This window comes from Hirundo rustica, chromosome Z (assembly GCF_015227805.2).
Source record: "Hirundo rustica isolate bHirRus1 chromosome Z, bHirRus1.pri.v3, whole genome shotgun sequence".
Classification (NCBI taxonomy): domain Eukaryota; kingdom Metazoa; phylum Chordata; class Aves; order Passeriformes; family Hirundinidae; genus Hirundo; species Hirundo rustica.
This window is the reverse complement of record NC_053488.1, coordinates 62799048-62819084: the sequence shown is the minus strand read 5'-3', so window position 1 is coordinate 62819084 and position 20037 is coordinate 62799048. Positions and strand designations below refer to the sequence as shown.

The 20037-nt window shown below is 38.3% G+C and overlaps 1 protein-coding gene across 7 annotated transcripts in view; it reads left to right on the top strand.

Moving 5' to 3' along the window:
• TNFAIP8 (TNF alpha induced protein 8) overlaps nucleotides 1–20037 on the top strand; it is a 55943-nt gene that overhangs the window by 20930 nt on the left and 14976 nt on the right. The window contains exons 1-2 of one of the 7 annotated variants that reach the window (XM_058424070.1): nucleotides 14002–14019; nucleotides 14763–14892. The exons of 4 other annotated variants lie outside the window; for them this stretch is intronic. In XM_058424070.1, coding sequence (XP_058280053.1) covers nucleotides 14862–14892 — 31 coding nt within the window. In that variant the 5' untranslated portion in view covers nucleotides 14002–14019; nucleotides 14763–14861. Of the gene's footprint in view, nucleotides 1–14001; nucleotides 14020–14762; nucleotides 14893–20037 lie in introns of those variants that run through there. 2 more of the 7 variants (XM_040091252.2, XM_040091256.2) reach the window with 2 other exon arrangements.

The following is a 20037-nucleotide window of genomic DNA, read 5'->3' as shown; positions in this document are numbered from 1 at the left end:
TTACTTCTACAATATAAACACATTACTCCTATTTTTATGTCCCCTAAATTAAAACAAATTATTAAGTGCTAGTCCTTAAGTATTTCAAATAACTTTCATCAAGTATTACAATATTTAATCTGACTCTAATAAAGATCACCTTGCTTTGAATTTTCCTTACAAGAGGTGCTGAAGTCACAACAGCAAGGGTAGAGTTGTGCCATTGAGGAGTTCCCCAACATCTTCTGTATGTCTCTGAAAGAAGCTAAGCCAGAATTTAGCAAATGCTGTGTCTTTTATTTAATGCTATGGCCAGTTGTACTCATCTGTATATTCAGGAAAGGAAGTGGTGCAGTTGCTTGTAGAGACTGTCTTCCTGTCTTTGCCTCCAACAGCATCTCACCACCACATCTTTGGACTCTTTCCAGAAAGGATGTGGGTTTTTTTCTTCTTCTCTTCTGCTTTTGGACACAGATTGTACAATTTCCATTTTGTTGCACTGTGTCATGATGAACATCCCTTCTCATGTTTTTGATATAGTGGAGTCTGTGATGTCATCAGCTGACATACTGTCTCATGCCATATTCTACACAGAATTATGCAAGGCATCAGCAGTTCCCTGACAAAAGCTGGGATTGCTGTTCTGAGAATTCTAAATTCTTTCTGGATGCTGCAAGGCAAGGCAAGGTTTTGTAGAGGATTGACCCATCCAGATTTGGATTACTTGGAAGCTGCTCTCCTCAGCACTTGGATGATTAAAGCACTGCGTTTCTGTGTACAGGAGCTCCATGCAGTGTGGAGGGATGTCTAGCATTTTCCGCTGAAAGAACAACTTTCATGCTTTCATGTTCACAGTTAGCAGTCATAATGTATCACATAAACAGAACTGTGAGATCTTTATCCTTCGTAGGGAAGTCAATGACTTTTGGAAGGTTATCTTACAAAGATAACTCAGTTTGGTTAAATATCTGGGTTTCAAGTGAGAAATCCAGCACAAAAGTTGAAAAAGACAGAACTTGAAATAAGTATTCTTAAGCCTTGCCTTTCTTTTTGACTATAAAAAGTAATGGCTTTTCATTTTCTGAGCATATGGATTCCTAGCACCACAACTGGGTACCTTACCCCCTTCTCAGTCTGAGATACTGAGCGTTTTCTGCCTCATCTTCAAAAGTACTCAAGTCCTGGGAATGCTGGGGACAGCTTCCCTCCCCCAGTGCTTCCCCTTGTCAATTTGAGGGTTTCAGTCCCATTAACATGGGGGTTTCTCAGCCCCATAAGATGTGCTTGTTCAGTTTCAAACACAGGGGTAGCCAAGATATGTCACCGCATGTCTTCCTGTAAGGGCTCAGTAGAGTTCCTTAGCATTTTCGTGTGTTCAGGGATAGTGTTTCGTGGGACACCCTAGACAGGCATTGATGTCTTTTGTGAAGAAATCTTTCAAGGCTGCAGCCCTGAGCAACCTATTTCCTCTGGAGCAGAAGAAGGGTATAAGCATGAATGAGCACTCTCCTGAAGGAGATGTGAGGTCTGTTTATTGATAACTATAGATAATTCCAGATGCATTCCATATCTGTATTCACTGTCCTCTGTCATTCTGCCTCAAGTGCTGTCAACCGATTTTGATATTTAAAGATTGTAAAGAAACCAAGAGTAGCATGATCCAGCTACTTGTGTCCACCTAGAGGGAGGAGTTGTGAGCATCTCTGCCCCAGCAGTTCCAGTTATGCTTAGTCATCATGTGAGTAGACAGTATCTCTTAAAGATATTGGTTTCTGATGACATAAACATTTAGGAATACAGCAGAGTGGCATTCGAAAGCACTTTGTTTTGTGGATGAAGTGTGCATGTCTTAGAACTATTTCTGAACAGCCAACCAGGTAGGCAGTTGTTTAATACTATTGTCTTATTTTATAGTAAATCAAGGTTTATGCAGACCTAAATAATAGCACAGGCTTGTGATGGGGTGCTGGCCTAAAATGAAATTAGTTAATTTTTGTAATGAAACTGGTATCCAAAAACTTTTTAATCACTAAAATGTAAATAAAAATAGGAATACATATTTCATTTTAAGAGAGTATCAGGTATCACAAGCACAGGTTAACAAGCGTCTTATAGGTACCTTCATAGATGCTAACTGTTGATGGATTTTGTCACTACCTGGACTTTATCTTTCACAATGTTGCTAACCCTCGTTCCTTTCCTGGAGGTGTATCAGACACTTTGATCAATAGCTTCTCTCTGGTTCAGGGCAGAAACACATACTATTTATTTGTTGGGGTTGGTAGTTCTGCTGAGATGAAGAAGATACAGTTTCATCTGTGTTGTTTAGTCAAAATAACATTTATATCTAGTTTGAGTTTTAGTATAAACTACTTGTAAATAATTAACTTCCCTGTGCAGCCAATTTTAGAGCAGACATTTGTAGTTACAGTGTTTCTACTCTTTGAAACCAGTAGCAGGTCAAATGAAAAATCCATAGCATGAGGGTTTTGCCATAAAAAATCTGGGGAGGGAAACTCCTGTCTTACCAAGGGATTTCAGGACACAGCCCTGGATGAGATGTCAGCACCCTCAAAAAGAGCTGACCAGTTTACATGGGATTCACAACCACCAGTGGGTTGGGTAAGGACTTCTTGGTCATCAGTAGAACTTGACATGCATGAAATCCTAGTTCCTGTCTGAAGAGGGATGTCCTTCACATGGAAAAGTAGTACCTGTGTCCCCCAAAATATTCATATCCTGGACCTCTGAAACAAGACCTTTCTGTGAATGGAGATTGTTAATACATGAATTTGGAATAAATATAATCTGTGAGATTTGTTTATTTCTTTATATAATCATGTTAGAAATAGCTTCAAGGTGATAAAAAAATTCTTACTTCAAGTCTCAGCCAACGTCAAGCATTTCTAACCTTGTTTGGTTTTGATTTCATTTAGAAACCAATTGGTAAGAAGGCATAAATAGCTTTGAGTTAGAGATCAGATAAGATGAGCATAAATCTCTGTGGTCATCAAATACGTTACCTTCTCTCAGATCTTTGCATGAACATGATTAATTGAGTGGTTTCTGGTTGTTGTGCACACTAGCCCTGTGAACATCTAGTTCTGCAAAGAACTTTACGGCTGCATATAAGAGAAAGAGTTGTCATTCGTGTGCAACACTCTTCAAAGGATAAATGTTTATAGATGCCACATTTCAAAGGATCTGGAAGAAATATATAGACAGGACATACCCCAGTGTGCTCCATGTGTGCATGGTCAGTGAAGGCTCTGCAAAATCTGTGTTGCCCAGAGTCATACAAGGGATGTGACATTTGTTACACCTTATGACTTAAAAATACAACATTTCATGATGAGTGTACTTGCATGGTTCTTAAAAACTAGAGAAACAGAAAAATATGTCAAGTTCACAAATCTAAGACAAAGCAACAGTGTTTGTCATCAGTCATCACAAAATACCAGTTTTGAGTAGTATTTTTTTAAAGGACTTTATTTTTCTTTTTTTTTATTTTTATTTTTTATATTTAGACAGTTTTCTTTACTTGTCTTGAGTACTTGCAGATTTTAGTGTAGTAGTTAACTTTTTCCAGTATTTACACATTCATTCGCTATTAAATGCTTATATTTCACCTATTTCTAATAAATATTGGCGTAAAGATGGAATTTTTGTTTATTCCTTTCAGTCATAAGGATCAAAACTGCTCTTGTTTTTATTTTGTCGTGCCCGTGATTTTTGCAGAGAAGTTTTCACTTCTTAATCCCTCATCCATGTTGTTTGATGGACTGATATACTTACTTCTAGATTTCCAGGTATCTACATATGGAGTCTGCTGTGTTTAAATTCCATAGAGATTTTGAAAATAGATTATTTGTGCAGCAATTATTGAAGAGCTGTCAAGAATTGGTCACAAGCTTGAAGGTCAGTCTGCATTTATAGTATAAACTGTGGAGTAAAAACCACAGAGGATTATGAAAGCAAACTCTCAGGAAATGGGGAAACATGATGGCCTTAGTATTATGTTGCCCAAACATGTTCACTGTTTACTGTCAGGTAAGCTCCTGCTGGCTTTGTTATGTAGATGTTGAAATCTGTTTTGGGAAGGCTTTGAGTCGAATGTATTTGTACCCTGGCCTCATAATGCCACATTTCAGCTCTGCTTTTCTATTCATCAGCTGGACTTTCTACTGTTTTCTACACAGAGCCAACTGCACTGAGATCAAGTAAGAGTGTTTGGTTGTAAAAATCTGTTTTGAATGAAACAGCTGTATAGCCAAGTGAACATAGGAGCTTGATGCTAAATAGATGCTAATTTAGTGCTTTCAGTTAATGTGTTCCTTAGTACTATTCTCTTTGTTTCAGTTAAGAGAAGCATATCATGTCTGGTATTTGGTAATGGAGATTTGTTAATGGAGATTTTATTTTTCAATTTCACAATTTCACTTACAGAGATGAAGAACTTGATAACTCTGCATTGGCTTAAAATACAGATAACGATTTTGGGGAAAAATTACTTGCCTAGATAGCATTGTTTTGAGTAAAGGTAATGTTTTTAGTGGTGACAGTTCCTGCTTCATCTTTTTTCATAGGGAATGTAAATGCATTTGTCATGCATTTAGGATTAAATGCTCTAAGCTAACCGGGAAGTAGAAAATTAGTAGTTTTAGTAGAAAACTTCTACTAAATAGATTTAGTAATTTTTATTTTCATACACATCTAAAAGCATAGTAGGCAATAGTAATTAACTATTACCTAATTTTAGGTATACCATCCTATTGCCACCATTTGAGTTGCTCTTAATTTTAAAAGAAAAACATCTTTTGAACATTTGAATTCTCATGAAACTAATGAGATACTGTCTTTTCGTGGAAGTAAGATGAAGAAAAGCTGAATACTTGGGGATGTTTTTCAGATCTAATTGAGGTTGCATGTGCAATCTTTATACATGGCATCCCTGGTTTATGATGAGCATTTCAATTCAGCACTGCCCCTCTGCCCCCCCCCCACCCCCCCCACCCCCGCAATATTCCACCAACTTGACATGCAAAACAATTCTGCATGTCTGATTAGAGGAAATGCTGGCACTGACTTTGTAGCTGGGAAGATGAGTTACAGGTAACAAAACACATCCCCTTCAAGAGGATAAAAACGGTTCCATTATCCCATTCCTAGAAAGGCAATGGCAGGATAGGGAAGGCAAAAACATAGAGGGCAGAGCAGGTCTGAACGATGTCATTGCAGGCAAAAGCTGGGAGCAATATGTTAGCTTCATTAGTAGCACAATTGTATCCATACTTTGAAGTGATACTTGAAATCTCAATATGGTTTTAAATTCATGGAGCCAAGCTGTCATCATGTGCTATATTGCCCTTGTAATGTAGGTATCGTCTAGATGTACCCAATTTTTTTTCAAATCTATCTGGTATTTGGGCTGGGAAAAAAAATGATAGGTATTTTGTACTGTTACCTGGTGTTTTGCTGACTGATTTCAGGTGATGTCCACTGCTTCAGAAGCATTTAGTTCTTCAGATCTGCAGTACCAGCATGTATGAAACAGAATTGCAGCCCTTCTTGAGTTGCAGTATAAAATGCTATTGCAGGGCTGTATGGGGAGCCTCTTGCTTGACATTTTAACCAATGCTTTCTTGCTCTGTTCCCTAGATGAGCAAAGCTCATTCGAGAAGACCTGCTCTTTTTTAATCAGGGTGCTGTTGCCATCTCATGGCATTGCCAAAAGCCATTAGCAAATGCTCCATGACCTGTATCAGTTGCTGACATATCTGAGTGAGATGGATGTAGGATGCACAGAGGGGAGCAGGTGGATCTCTTCTAAGAGACTTGACCTCAGTGCAACTCTCAGAAGTTTGTTATGTGGGATTTCTGATCCAAGTGCCTCATTCCTTGTGTGCGGAGTCAGTGGTAGTCTTTATTCTTTCTCTTCTCCCATTTATTTTCTAGTGGACAGAGATAGTAACTATTGTTCATATTGTCTCAGATTTTGGAAACTCACTTTAAAGTCCTAAGCTTTTAGGAAGAATTGCAGAAGCACAACCCTGACAGACCATCCTTGTGAATAAGTAAATCATCTTAAGTGTGTGCCACAATTCAGTTTCCTGTAAAAAAGATATTGAGCAACAAGGCTAAGAATTTTTGTTCAGATCTTGTTATCCACAACTTTTTTTTTTTTTTTTAAAGTTGAATACTTGAAATAGTTCCTGAAAGTCTTGCAATAACTCTGTGAAGTGGTACTCAGTTTAGCTGAGCCCCAGAGTGCAAATTGTGTTGTTGTTGCTAAAGCGTTCTAAGGTATGAAGTATGAGTTTCCTATAAAGAGGATAAAATCGTTGAGAAGTTATAGATATACTTCTGTGAAATAAACTTATTTGGAGTCCAACAAAATTCTGATGTGTTTTGTTGGTTTTGTGTTTTTTAATTGGAACTGAAAGCAATCAATAGAAGTCCAATATTGACTTTTTAATGCAATGTGGAAATGCTAACCAGAGTTTACACATGAAATCTGTGTGAACATTGTTCACTAATGTAAGCTTGCTTAATAGAGGGGAAAATGAGCAAGGTATGGATTTTCAGTGGTTATAACTAGATTATAGATCATCCAAGACTGTCTTTTTGAGACAAATACTTAGTTTTAGCTGCAATTAATTTATTATATATATATTTTTATAAAGGACAAAAAAGAGAGAGCTAGTTGTAGTTTAAATTCTCCCAGCCAAAAAAAGCACCAAAACCAAGGTTAACTACATATGGCTGTAAATGACACCACATGTTGGCATGGTAGATGGAGAGGAAAAAAGAGGAAGATGGTGTTGCTGGTAGATAAACAGTCTCACTTGGACCAGTCTGAAGTGCTCTTTTCTCAGGTGTGATTTAGTTCTGAAAGTGTTACTATAAACCAAAGAAAGAATGTGCTGAAAATCTGCCCCCTAAGACTTCATAAATGATAAGTTCCTGATTTCGTTGTGTACTGAATTTCTAGCACTTGTTCAACATTGTCTTATATAATCTTTTTTGGCAGGGAAAACAAAAAACAAACAAAAAAAAGTCACAAACAAACAAACAAAAACCACACAAAAAAACCTCCTCCACCAACAAACCAACAAACAAACCAACCCCAAACAAACACAAACAAAACCAACCAAACAAAAAAACCCTCCCTGTGGATAGGAGTGAGCAAGTGGCTCTTGGGGATCAGTTGCCAGTCAGGGTTAAGCCATGATGATAAGAGCCAAACCATTGAATATTATGTTTGCTCTTGAGAAATTGTTTTACTCCTCCTTACACACTGAAAATTTGTCTTCACTAACTGCTAACTTCTGGATGAGTTAGCTACTCTCAGTGCACGGCATCTATGTGACTAGAATAAGATCTTTTATTATTAGTGGGTTTTGGCAACATGGTATGTAGTGACAAGAAATCAGAACTATATCAGAGTTCACATCTCAGAAGTCATGGTGTTACTTTGTGTGTAAATTTTCAGAGTGATTTTGAAAGAAAAAGATATGCCAGTGAAACCCCTTCTGAGTTTAGAGCAGTCTTGTACCCTGGCAATGTGCTGTTCTGTAAAGAACAATGATCATTGTGAGGTTGAAAGGCAGGGATCAGTCTGAGCCACCATCCCAGACCTGTGCTGAGACTGTGCTGTGACTGATAATCCAACAATTAATGATGCAGCTAAAATTTATGAAGAAAGCTTCATTTTGAGACTAAGTAAAGGAGTTTCTTCACCTCTTAATCACAGAAGTTTTGAGTAGAGTCCACAATAGCTTTAAAAACAACTGTTGTCACTATTTGGAAACTTAAAATATCAGCATGTTTGTGACAAGGACAGCACTTTGGAAGATGTACACTGCATGCTGTCTTGACAGTTTGCAGAGTGGTTACTATTGCGTCTTCTTGTGCTGTCAGCTCTGAATATTTATAAATGTGGTCATGGGTATTGCAGAGATAGGACTTTCAAATGTTGTAGCAAAGTTATGTTCAATATAAAGCAGGTTGAACTTTATGGAGCCTTTTGTGCACATAACTTCCTGCCCTCTCTCCATCCATTTTCTGTCAGGGAGAAGAGCTGGGGTGAGGACTGTCTGTTAGGGAAGTTTAACTGCATACATAAAGAATCTAGGATCTGCGCCCCATCTGCTGCTTTTTCCTATCCCTCACTTGGTAGGCTTGTTATGAATTATTTTGTCATCCATCCCATACTGCTGCTCATTTGGCCCGTTTGTTGTCAAAAGGAGGTCTTCAGACACACTTTTGTACAGCTTACTCTGTGGTGAAGCCCTAGACTTTGCTCACTCTGAAGGGCCACACCAGCAGTGTGGTGTGGGTTCATTCAGCACCAGATTTGTCATATTTTGCTTTCACCATTTGGAAATGAAAGTATGGACAGACCTCAGTACACCAGTAGCAGGTGGAAAACAGATGTTTTAACAGGAAGGTCTAGAATAAGGAAAGGAGGGCAGCATGGGGAGGAGAGAAGAAAAGAATGAAGTGCTGGATGCCAAGCATGGTGCAATGCTGTTGAGTGATCCCCTAGTAAAATTATCAGGTGACAATGACATGTTTTTATAATTTGTTAACTTATTATTGTTAGCTTCTATAATTTATTAACCACATGGTGGAAACACACACTAGAGTATCATTCATGGGTTTCCCCAACAGGTGGGGGTATTGTAAGTGTTTCAGCAAGTGCTGTAGTCTGCGTTGTAATCTGCATTGGCTTGAAGTCTGTTGTGCAAAAGGGAAATAAACGAGTTAAGGAATAACAAACAGCAACAATCAGACTAAACCCAGGAGTACACATATTTTTCACGTCTGGATTATAGCTCAACCTGCTAATCTTTTATTTATTTTGTTTTTCTGGCTTTCATGGGCTGAATTTTCCTAAGATAAAAACTACCTGATAGTTTAAGTGCATGTAGAAAAATTGGTTTAAAATTTTGCACCATATGTAACATATATAACCAACTTAAAGTTGTGGTGCTACATGGAAACAATGAATACTGCTGAAAACAGTATTTTTGACATTGATCATAAGCTAAGCACTGTCTGTGTTATCTTGATATATGTCTTGTTTATGTAGAAGATAAAACAGTAGTAAAGTTTGGCTACAGCAACAGATAGGTTATTGTACCTAATATCTTACTTAGAGAACTGTATAAATAGTGCTATTAAAATCACACAGCTAATCAAGGTTGGTGTTGTGTTTTTTGTGGGTTTTTTTTTTGTTGTTGTTGTTTTGTTTTGTTTTGTTTTTACCCAACTCCAAAATAATTGAATTGCATAAGAGTTGGAATTTGGGTTTGCTGCGCACACACCTCACGGACAGTGCATATGGCGCTTTCTTTTGCAATAGTAGAAGTAATACAGCTATAGATGGTGTTGCTTTACCTCTGTGTTAGGAAATAACTTGAAAATAACTTCTTGGTTTGCCTGGTTTGCTTGGTCTGCTTGCAACTGTTTAAGTGCATAACTGAAAGCAGAACAACTTAAAGTGGGCATAATACAATGCTTTGTTTTGACAAGAAAGCTGAAGCTTCACTTTTTTTTCTGTGACTGTACCACCCTCTCTACACTTTCCCCATGCCCCATCCTGCACATGTGATGTCTGTGTGCAGCTTCATGCCCATGTGTAGTGGCAGCAGAAGGCACAGACTGCAGGTCAGAGTTGCACCCTTGGGCACCTGAGAGCTTGGCAGGGGGATTTCTGCATCCAAGGAGATGGACATTGCTGGAAGAAGCAGCAGATCCTGCTTTTGTGCTGCAAGATCTCAGTGCTCTGAGAGCTCACCCACCAGTCTGAACTAATAGAGAAGAGCTAGAAAACAAAAATATTTTCTGTTTTATAAATCTGTGCATCTTGAAACTCAGTGCAATTATGATCTGCTTGCCTGAGGAAGATGTTGCAGTGATACTGGAAGGAATGCAGGAAAGGAGCAAAAAGCAAGTCGAGGGCACACCTCAGTGCTGTCTTTGCCTACTTACTCAATCAGTAACTTCTATAAAAAGGTCTTTCAGGTAAAATCTGCAAGTTATTAAGGCATGACTTGCAGAAGCAGTAGCTACAGTTAATTTCCTAATGATATCTCAGCGTGGCCTCCAGACTTGAATTTTACAATTTTCCTATTATTTCTAGGAGGAAAAAATTCCCATTTTTTGTATAGGTTTTTTTCTTTCCTGAGATACTGTGTAAGCATCTTGTTGCCCTTATAAGAGGGCAGCATGTTTGGAGATTCCATACATGTATGCAGACCAGACCTGGTGCCTTTTTTTGTGCTTGGAAAATCTTAGACTTACATATAACAATCTTACATCTTGTTCTCTCTCAGAACATTGGCTTGAGAAAAAGTTAAAACTCTTGAGAACTAGTGAAATGCATTATAGTGTGGCATATATTTTCCCAGTGCATTTTGAAATTTGTATGCATAAAAAATAATATATGTGAGTGATTCACTACAGTATCCAATGTTCTCCTTATTCTGTTGTTAAAACTTGCATCATGTACCTATAATCCACATGCATTGAAGAGCCTCAGGAGCTCTTAACTGTTAACCCAAAAATCTGTTAACCCTAACTTCTAGTATCAGAAATAGGTACAACAGCTTATTGCAGATAAAAAGAGAAATGGCAAAAGGTTTCCTTGTATTTTTCCTCTAGGTATTCTGGCCTGCCTTCTGCAGCATTATCTGTCCAAATGTGTGGTGGGTTTTAAGCCCGTCATTATAGGAAGTTACTTTTATTTTCTGTAAGAGAATCTGTCTTACAAAATTTTGTTGTGTCTACTGATTCTGGTTTTAGAGATTTTGTCATTCTTTGTTTTGCCCTTCCTATTCCATATCACATGCAGAGTTTATATGTACACCTTTTCCTTGCAGTTGGGAGTGTGGTGGGAAATCCATATCTCCTCAGTTGTTATTTGGGTCTGTCATGTGGCTTCAAATAATTCAGTAAGTAACAGTCAGCAAAAGACACACGACTGATTTAGGGAAAAGGACTGGTGATTATCATCTGCATCAAGGTGTTGTAGTTGGGCATATTTTTATATTGTTTAAAGGTTTGCAGCCCATTGAATGTGGCATTCTGGAAGAGCAGAAGCCCTTCAACAGACAACTTTAATTATGTTAACAAAAATGGGGAAGTTTGTTGGTTGTTTGTTTGTGTTGGTTTTTTTTGTTTGGTGGTGTTTTTTTTTTTTTTTTTTTTTTTTAAACCCATGAATGTGTAATGTTCGAAGTGTGACATTACCATGTCCTTCTCTAGAACTATTCTAGGGTTTTTCTTGCGGTAGAAGATTTAGTCTTGCTTCCATGGCAGCTGCCAAGAACTTTGAAAGCTTCTTGCTGATACTTTTCTGGTAGTGGTGCTGCTTCCTCTTTTTTTATGAAATAAAACATTATAATATTTTTTGATATTTCAGAGTGTTCTTGCAACAATTTTAGCACCTTTTTTTTTTTTTCCACTAAGATGGTTATTATTTCTGTTATATACTTACAAAATACATAATAGGATTTGCAACTTCTGTATCTAATGAACAAATCCTTCTGTAAAAAGAGCTGTCTCAGCATGGATTGTGGCAAAAGACATAAGCAGGGTTTTGAGCTGGACAGGGGATATGCTGACCCATCCCTTCACAACTCCCCAGGTACTACTGTAGTAAGCCGGGGCCTGGCTCTAGTCTGCTCTTGGTGTGGTAACCCTCCCTTAGGATTTAGCAGAAGTCAGGACAATTTACAGATAATGAGTTAAAAGCCAAGCCAAACCAAAACTAGCTAAATTTTTTTTGCAAAGTAAAACCAGAAGTTTTTTTTGTTTCAGCAGAGAAGGGTGGAAAGCACCATACTCTCCTTATCTTACCCAGCTTTGAAGCTTTTAGGCTTTTAGCCGCTGAAGTATGTCAGCCTTTTTTTTTTTTTTTTTTTTTGTGTGTGTGTGTGTGTGTGTGTGTGTGTGTGTGTGTGTTGCACACAGACGATTTCATTTTCTTCTGGGAATTCTGGCCTTCCCTCCATGACAGTGTCTGTCCAAATGTGTGATGGGTTTTAAGTCTTCATTGTAGGAAGGTACTTTTCTGTAAGAGAATCTGTCCTATGAAATTTAGCTGCACCTACTAATTAAATTACGTTTTGGGAATTTTTGTCATTCTTTTTTTGTCATTGTTCCTATTCCAAATCACATGCATAGATTAGATCATTAAAGATGGATTTTCTGGAGTTTCCAGCCTTTTTACTCACCGTGAGATCCAGATCAATCTGGATGCTTTGATAAATGTCACTTCCCTGTAGATGCAGTGTCATCTGTTACCTGGGCTCCAGTATTTCACAGACTCTGCTTAATTTTAACCTGCCTCATTCCATTACTTTTGCTGTCTTTCTAAGTAAAATAAATAAGGTTGATTTGGTGCAGACTCTGAAAAAGGTGATAATGTTGCATTATTGTATGCCAGTACAAGTCCCTGCTTAACCTGAGAGCAGAAAATTACGTACCTAACCAGTCTTTAGCGAGGTTGGAGTCTTTTCAACCAGTGTATATATTTTTAAGAAGCCTAACAACCAAAACAAAAGAAAACCCAATTTCTTGAGTCTGAATTTAGACCCTGGAGGAGTAATAGGACTGTGTGAGGAGATGTGATTTTGATTCTGTAGGGAAGAAAGAAAATTAAATCAGCGTATTTTTGTTATCTGTCCAGTGAGATATAAAGTTTCTGAGAGATTTGAGAAATCCTAATTTGCAAAACTTGCTGACATTTAATCACAAGTCTTATTACCTCTCTGTGTCATCTAAAATAACAAAAGGCATCCATCTAGTATGTAAATCGGATCGTGCAGGGATCTTGATGCTGGCTTATATTCCTATCTCTCTACAACACTTCCTTTGATTAAAGGACCCCAGAGGCTATTGCAGTTGTTCTGGACTAACTTTATGTTTCTCCCTGCTTCTTGTCTGTTCTGTGTGAAGTTATTTGAATGGTTTTTATCTCCTAATTGCCCTAAACTAGTACTTTAATTTTTTTTTTTTTTTACCTTGAAAATGTGGCTTCTTTAGCTACTTCCGTGTTGTAATAATAATTTTCATTCTCTGTGTTTTCAAGGATGCAGCATTGTACACCACAGGAGGTGATAAGGGCTGTAGGAGACAGGTAGCTTCTTAAGGATTATCTTTAAGGAACCCATGGAATTATGTGTATTGCTAAACAAGAAATTGGCAATGTCACCAAAAGCCTTTAAATAAAATTAAATCTGTCTTTCCTAGGTGTGGGAGAAGTACATGGAAAAGGACAGTCCTTTTCATAAAACAGCAGCAAATAGGATTAAAGCAGTTTTGTGCATTCTGAAGTATTATTTACCCCAGTCCGCAGAGCAGCTTTGCTGTAGGTAAAGAATTCATGCTGTATGTGTTATTTACAAGACCATCATACCTACATCTGGTCTTCCCAGCTTTGTGAGTGTTTAAGCCTTAACGACTACAAGGGAATGTTAAAATCTGAACAGGTTTGTGGTTGGTTTTTTTTGTTTGTTTGTTTGTGGTTTTTTTGTTGTTGTTGTTGTTGTTTGGGGTTTTTTTGTTTTTGGTTTTTTTTTCCCTCTGTGCCCCAGTGCAGAGCAGCTGACAGTGTTGGCTCTTTCTGACTTCACCGTGAAATACACTTACTTCTACAGTAAGACATTTGCTAACTGTTAATAGCTGTTAATGGTGCTACCTCCGGGAGACCCTGATAGCCCTTGTGGCCCACATATTTAACCCCGTGAGACAGAGAGGTAGGTGAGAATTTGATTGCACGTTGGAGCTAGCTGGCAGTGCCATCAGGCCTTCACTTGAGAGACCACACCTCTCCTTTTGTCAGAGCAGTCACGTTTCCAGCGAGGTTTTGTCCTGTTCACTGTGCTAAAAATCCATTGAATGAGTAAGTAGGGGAAGATGGTTCCCTAGGAAAATGATTTTGCTGGAGGCTGTGCTAATTGAGAATAGGGTTCCAAGTAATTCCCCCTGATTTTGCACTGAAGACATGTGTGACGCACTACAAACTGTGAGGTAGCTGCAAAAGACCCCTGTTCTCTCTGCTTTAAAACGGTATCGTGCAGTGGTTAAAAATATCAATCTTTTCTGGGATCTGTGTGGGGCAACTGTAGCACAAAGAAACCAGATAGTTTTCTCTAGAATGTAAGGTGACGTGCTAGTCTCAGGGTAGATGGCACCATGCACCGAGCATAAGTGAAAGAAAATTACTTCGCTTAAACTACCTGAAAAAATGTTGCTACTTCTCATCTTTAAGTACGTATTAAGTCATCCAGTATTAGTCAGTGTAATTGCGGAGGCTACAGATAGCAAACAGTGTTGAAATGTACAATTTAGGCTTAAAAATAAAACTATTTAAAATAGATTTTCCGGCAAGTTAAGGGAGCCCCAATGTGTTTGTCAGTCACCACAATCAGACGCTGCAGTACACTCAGGGCTTTTTTGGCCTCTCCTGCTTGCTTTCTCATACCACGTTGGCAAGCTGCAACAAGTGAAAAACTCCACCCTTCCTACAGACTGGGGAGAATAAGATTTATAAACGGCAACAGCTGGAGAGTAAAATCGGTGTTCCTCTGAAGGTGCTGTTTTTGCAGATAGTCCCTGTGTGCAGCTGAGAAAGGGGCGGGATCCTTTTCGAGTAGGTTAGTTGTGATTTGCTGAATTCGTAGACTTTTCCCCTCAAAACCCCAACCCTCTCTCTCCCCCCCTCCCTCCCTCTCTCTCTCTTTTTTTTTTTTTTTTCCCTTCCCCTCCGAGAGAGAGAGAAAGAGAGCGAGCAGGGGAGAGAAGTTGGCTTGCGGCTGCATCTCTGCGCGCACGTCAGCGTTAATCTGGTCCCCAGAGCCTCGCCTGACACCATGAGTTCAGAAGCCGATGAACCCAAGGAAGGTACGGTTTTTAATTATTAATTTTTGCAGAAAAGGAAATATGCCGCTGCTTCTCTGAGCATGGAGGAGAGTTTCTGCTCTCTTTAGCTTTCTGGTATTCAAAGGGGAGGAGAAAAGGCCTTTGCAAAACTGTTCGGAGTCCTGCCGATTTTGCCGGATATGAAGTGACCGAAGTGTTGGCACCCAGGGATATCTGTCTGTCTTGGCAATTGTAATTTACTTACACATGGAGTTGCAGATAAGTGGAAGAAACAGTGTTTCAAAATAGTGGTAGTCGAATGTCGAAAGAGGAAGGTTTCTTTCAATTTGGAAGAACAGTATTTTGCAGCAAAAGAGGAAGTTGCATGGGGGCGAAGTGAAAGGTCATTATTTTGGGAATAAGGTTAATGCCACTTCCCTGCAGATGAGTGTTCATATGCGTGCGTGTGCATGTGTGTGTGTGTTAAAATAGAGGAGTGTGCCAAAGCTACCGCGTGCTGCTGCTTCTGGAGTGGAACGTGTGGAGGGGCTGGAAGTGCTCCAGCAAAAATGCAATTATTCCCTAGTGTTGATCGGGAGGGGGTTGTGAGAGGGATTCGGACAGTGGGGAGCAAGAGGGGGGAGGAGGAGGGCAATTTCCTGAAAGTGCCTATATACAAAAGAGCATTTATATAGATGAGGGAACAGGGCAGTGGTGGGGTTGTATGCTGAATTTCTTAGTATAGAATTGATGTTTCATAGTTACACATGGTCCTTAGGGAGACTCAAGCATACAGAGGTCCAGTATGGCTGAGAAAAACAACTTAAAAAAACCCAACAGAAAAGCAAGCAGTAAGGCGACTTAAGCATTCTGTATTTGGTGAAAACAAGAACTTTTTGGAATGTTTCAGGTGGTTTTCCCCTCATTCTGTATAACTTCCTTCACTTGAATATACATTACAAGGGACATCTGTCTGTTTACTTGCATAAAAGAGGATTTTGTTGATTTGCAAAAAAGTATGCTTGTGCTGGATCAAAATTAATGCTAATAATGCTGGTAGAACCTGGTAAGTAATGGAGCCCGATAGCCTCAGTTTTGATAAGAATAATCCTTATATTTTTCTTCTTATCAAATGAGCAGCGGAACCAAAAGGCAGCTTGTATTTTTTTTTTCCCTCTAAGAAGATTCTGTAGGACAGATATATTGAAATGAAGAACTGTAAAAATGATTTCTATATAAAAACCTTGAAAAAGAGAATATGTGAACATTCTCCCTCAGTTTTACATCAGGAGCGATCTACTTGTGATCTACTTATAGTAGGAAAGATCCTCTGGTTCCATGCAGGAAGCTCCAGACAATTTTACTAAGCCAGCTATATTTGAAATGTAGATTTTACTGTTTGAAGAAAAGTTTTACCTTCTTAGATGACTCTGATTCTTAAAATCAAATAGGTTTGCCCTTCTGTGCATTTCTTCATAAACAATTTGAGGTGCCAGGATTTTCATGCTGAAAAAAAAAAGCATTTGAAGCAGGTGTCTGAGGGAAAAAAAGAAAAAAATGTAGCTTTTTGATTAGGTATTTTTTACTTGAGGAATATTTGGGTTTTGCAGTTCTTTGTTCTTATGTGTTAAATGGAAAATGAAACAACCATTGTGGCAAGATGAGGTGCAGATGTCACTGAGAAAGTTTGTCAGTCAGTATGTAAATGTATCCCTGGTTAAATATTAACATATTTAAAAGAACAATTTAGAAAATGCATGAGAAAAGTATGTGTGTGAGTGAAAACTGGGATTAACAGGTAAAAATATAGAATTGCAGCTTTTACACTACTTTTCCTAGTCTGACTGAACATTTATGGAAGCACAAAATACTGAAAAATACAGTCAAATACCTGTGTATTTGTAGTGATCTAGTGTATATAGCACAAAATAGTCAGTCTTTCAATTAACAAGTTTCAGCTTTCTGTTTCATGAAGAAGCTATGTTTTTTGCATAAAGAAAATGAATGCTTCACAAATTCAAACTGAATTTGTGGCGCAGTCCTTTGACACTGAGGATATATATATATTTTTAAGTGGTTTACCAAAGGGGAGGTTGTTGATTTTTCCTTTAGGTGCAAGACTAAATGTCACTCTAAAAACGAAATTCTGATTTACCCACAAACTATAGGGTCCACCCAGGGAATTAGGAGGTGAAGGCCTGTGACTGTGGAAGGAGTAGAGGGTACACTTGGACAGTTATAGAATAGGTGTTTTACCAGATTCTGTACATTTCAAGGCCAAAGCTTGGTGTAGTGGTAAATCTGCTACAATAAAGGGTTAATCTGCTACAAGGTAAAAAATCAAAGGAGGACAAGGCTACATGAAAAATGTTGGTTTAATGATGTTTGTAAGCAGGCAGATTTTTCAATTTTCCTTAATGCAGAGGTACTCAAATGGCCAGGAGCTAATAAAGGGGTTTGTGAGGAGCTCTGAAGTTCAGTTGCAGCTTCCAGGTGTGACTCGCAGACCATGTGTTGGAGGATCAGACTCAGTGCAGAGGAAAGTTGAGGGTACAGTAATAATATTAAACATTGTATATGGTCTGCCAATGATCTGATGCTGAAGTGAGCAATACTTGACTTTCAGCTACTTTATACAAAGGAATTGCAGTAGTTGGAGAACATTGGGATGGCTATAAAAAGTAGATTTAGTATGGATTGTTTTTAAAAATAACCACTGTTACAGTGAAACCCAAAATCAAGGTCAATTTTGAATGATAAGCTCCTAAAGATTTTCTTTTTTGTAATTAATCAAATAAAGATAGAGCAATTGACGTCAAGTAAAATCTAATTTTTTAACAGGAACAGAGAATAAAAAGACATTGCTAGAAGACAGGCATTACATCGCTATATATTATAGTAATTGCTGGATATAGGATATGCAGCAGTGTATGTGGGGTTTTCAGCTTCTGCCTTTGATGTCTTCGTGGTCCGTATTAGAATGGTAACATGAAACAGGTTTTTTTCATCCTGACACACTGCTCAGTAACTTCAGAACAATCTTTGTATTCGTCTGTCTCCCACAATGCTGTGGTAAATATGTGCATGTGTCTGTATGGCATCAATCTGTGTTGCATTTACAGATTCCAACAACTGTCATGATATAAATAACCCTGTCACATCTTCTTCTTTTCATTGCTTTTGCCCCAGATGAAACAAATTGTGTGTTAAAGTCTGTAAGAAGACTATAGCATTTAACTGCATGGCATAGTTTTGTTCTGGTGTTGAGTAGTGGCATGTCACCTACCAGAGAAGGTACCAAATGGTTTCAGGTTTTGATTTGACTGAATTCCTTCTTGAGATCTGTAGGGAATGTTATTAGTGCTGTTGTGTTAAAACTGTGCACCTTTTAAAATACATGGCAATACAAATCAAAATTATTGTGATGTGAATGAATTTCTTTGATAGAGGGAAACAGTAATTTATGTAAATCTCTGGAGAACTCCATCTTCCTTCTACAGGTTTTATGCAGTATATTTTAAAAAAATAATGGGAGAAGTCTAATATCTCAAAGGAAAAGTAGAATAATAACAGATATCAGAGTGAATGTAATACATAACCTGTAAAACAATGGATATTGTGCTACAAACTTGGACACAAGTGAGAGCCTGCATTGCAATTTTTTCATATTTAGTTTTGAACACCACATTTTGAGAGAGAGAGAGAGATCACTGCATTCCTACAAGTGCTTGGAGTTTTTTTAGACATGATTAGCATTTTTTTAATCCAAATGAGATTACTGAAGAATGAGCTCACCTGTTTTGTTCCTTTTAGAGCTCAGAACAACACAGGGATTTTAAAATCATAGAGCAGTCACTGTTTCAAGAAGTTAGTACTCCCTCCTGTAAGTAGTCCTGGATTTGCTTTCACATTTTGCAGTCACCTCTCATATGTGAAAGTTTTCCAAGCTAGAATTTGTTCAGTTAGTCAACAAATCAACTGCTCCTTGTGCTCCTACAGTCCACTTAGTCCATCTACAACATCAGTGGGACTCTGTATCATTCTGCATCCCACTAACTCCAAAACTAGCATTTGTTAGAACCTTTTTTAATTTTATGACGGTGAATGGAGAAATCCAAACTGTAGAAGTAGAGCATGGAATTAGTACTTAACCCCACAGATTTGACTCACCTTCTGTTCTCACCCCAAAGACTAAAAATTGTGGGCTTCCTTTGTTTCACCTGCTCTTCAGTTACCCTCCCTTGTCAAAAGAATAATCTTCATAAAACCAATGAAACAGGGGCCTTTTTTTGTAGTAGTTTGGGGAGTTCAGTTCAGAAGCAGGAAGAATCATCTGGCCCCAGTGGATGTGTTAGAGATCTTGATTACTCAATTTGAGAACTTTTTTTTTTAATCTCACAGATAACTTTCTTACTGCTGATGAAGAGAATGAAAAGATTTCTGGCTATACGTATCATGTACCCAGCTCTGTAAATCACAGCAATATTTGACACTTTGGCGTTTTGTGCAATCTCTTCTATAGTTAATTAGAATACTAATAGGGCAGGGTGATAGGAGAAAAGTATCCCTTTAGTACAGGAAAGAAGGAAAAAAATAAAATAAGCTTGTGAGAGTTTAGGTAGAATTATTACTGATCAGGTGCTATAAAACCGTATCACATATGCATGAAGAAAGCATAAAGCATAGCCAGAGGTTCAAATAGCAGGGCAAAAGGAAAACCAAGAAGCTAAAGCCTTAATGAAGAAGAAGCAATGGGAGATTTTGGGGCAGAAAGTACAATACACAGGCATGTTGGAACTGCTAGATATATAGATAGATAGATTTTTTTTTTTTGGGGGGGGCGGGGGCAACAGTACTTTTAATGAAGCAAGATGCAGGAAATAAAGGGCTGTGAGGACAGAAGTTCATGTGCCATGGTTTCTAGCACAGCTGCTGTGCCTTCATTGTGATGTCGACCCTTGAATCCATCAGTAAGAGCACTGACTTCAGGCTGTTAAGCCATATGAATCTGTAAGAATCTCTGCACCTCTCCCCTTTAAAACTGAAAGAATGGTTGCTTTTATTTTCCTGGCCACATCAGGGTCATCTTTGAGATAAGCTGTTTGTGAGTGGATCAGATGGCCACTCTGCATTTCCTACAGCCTCAGAATTTAATTCGTTGAACTGGTGGGTTTTTGTTGTATAACA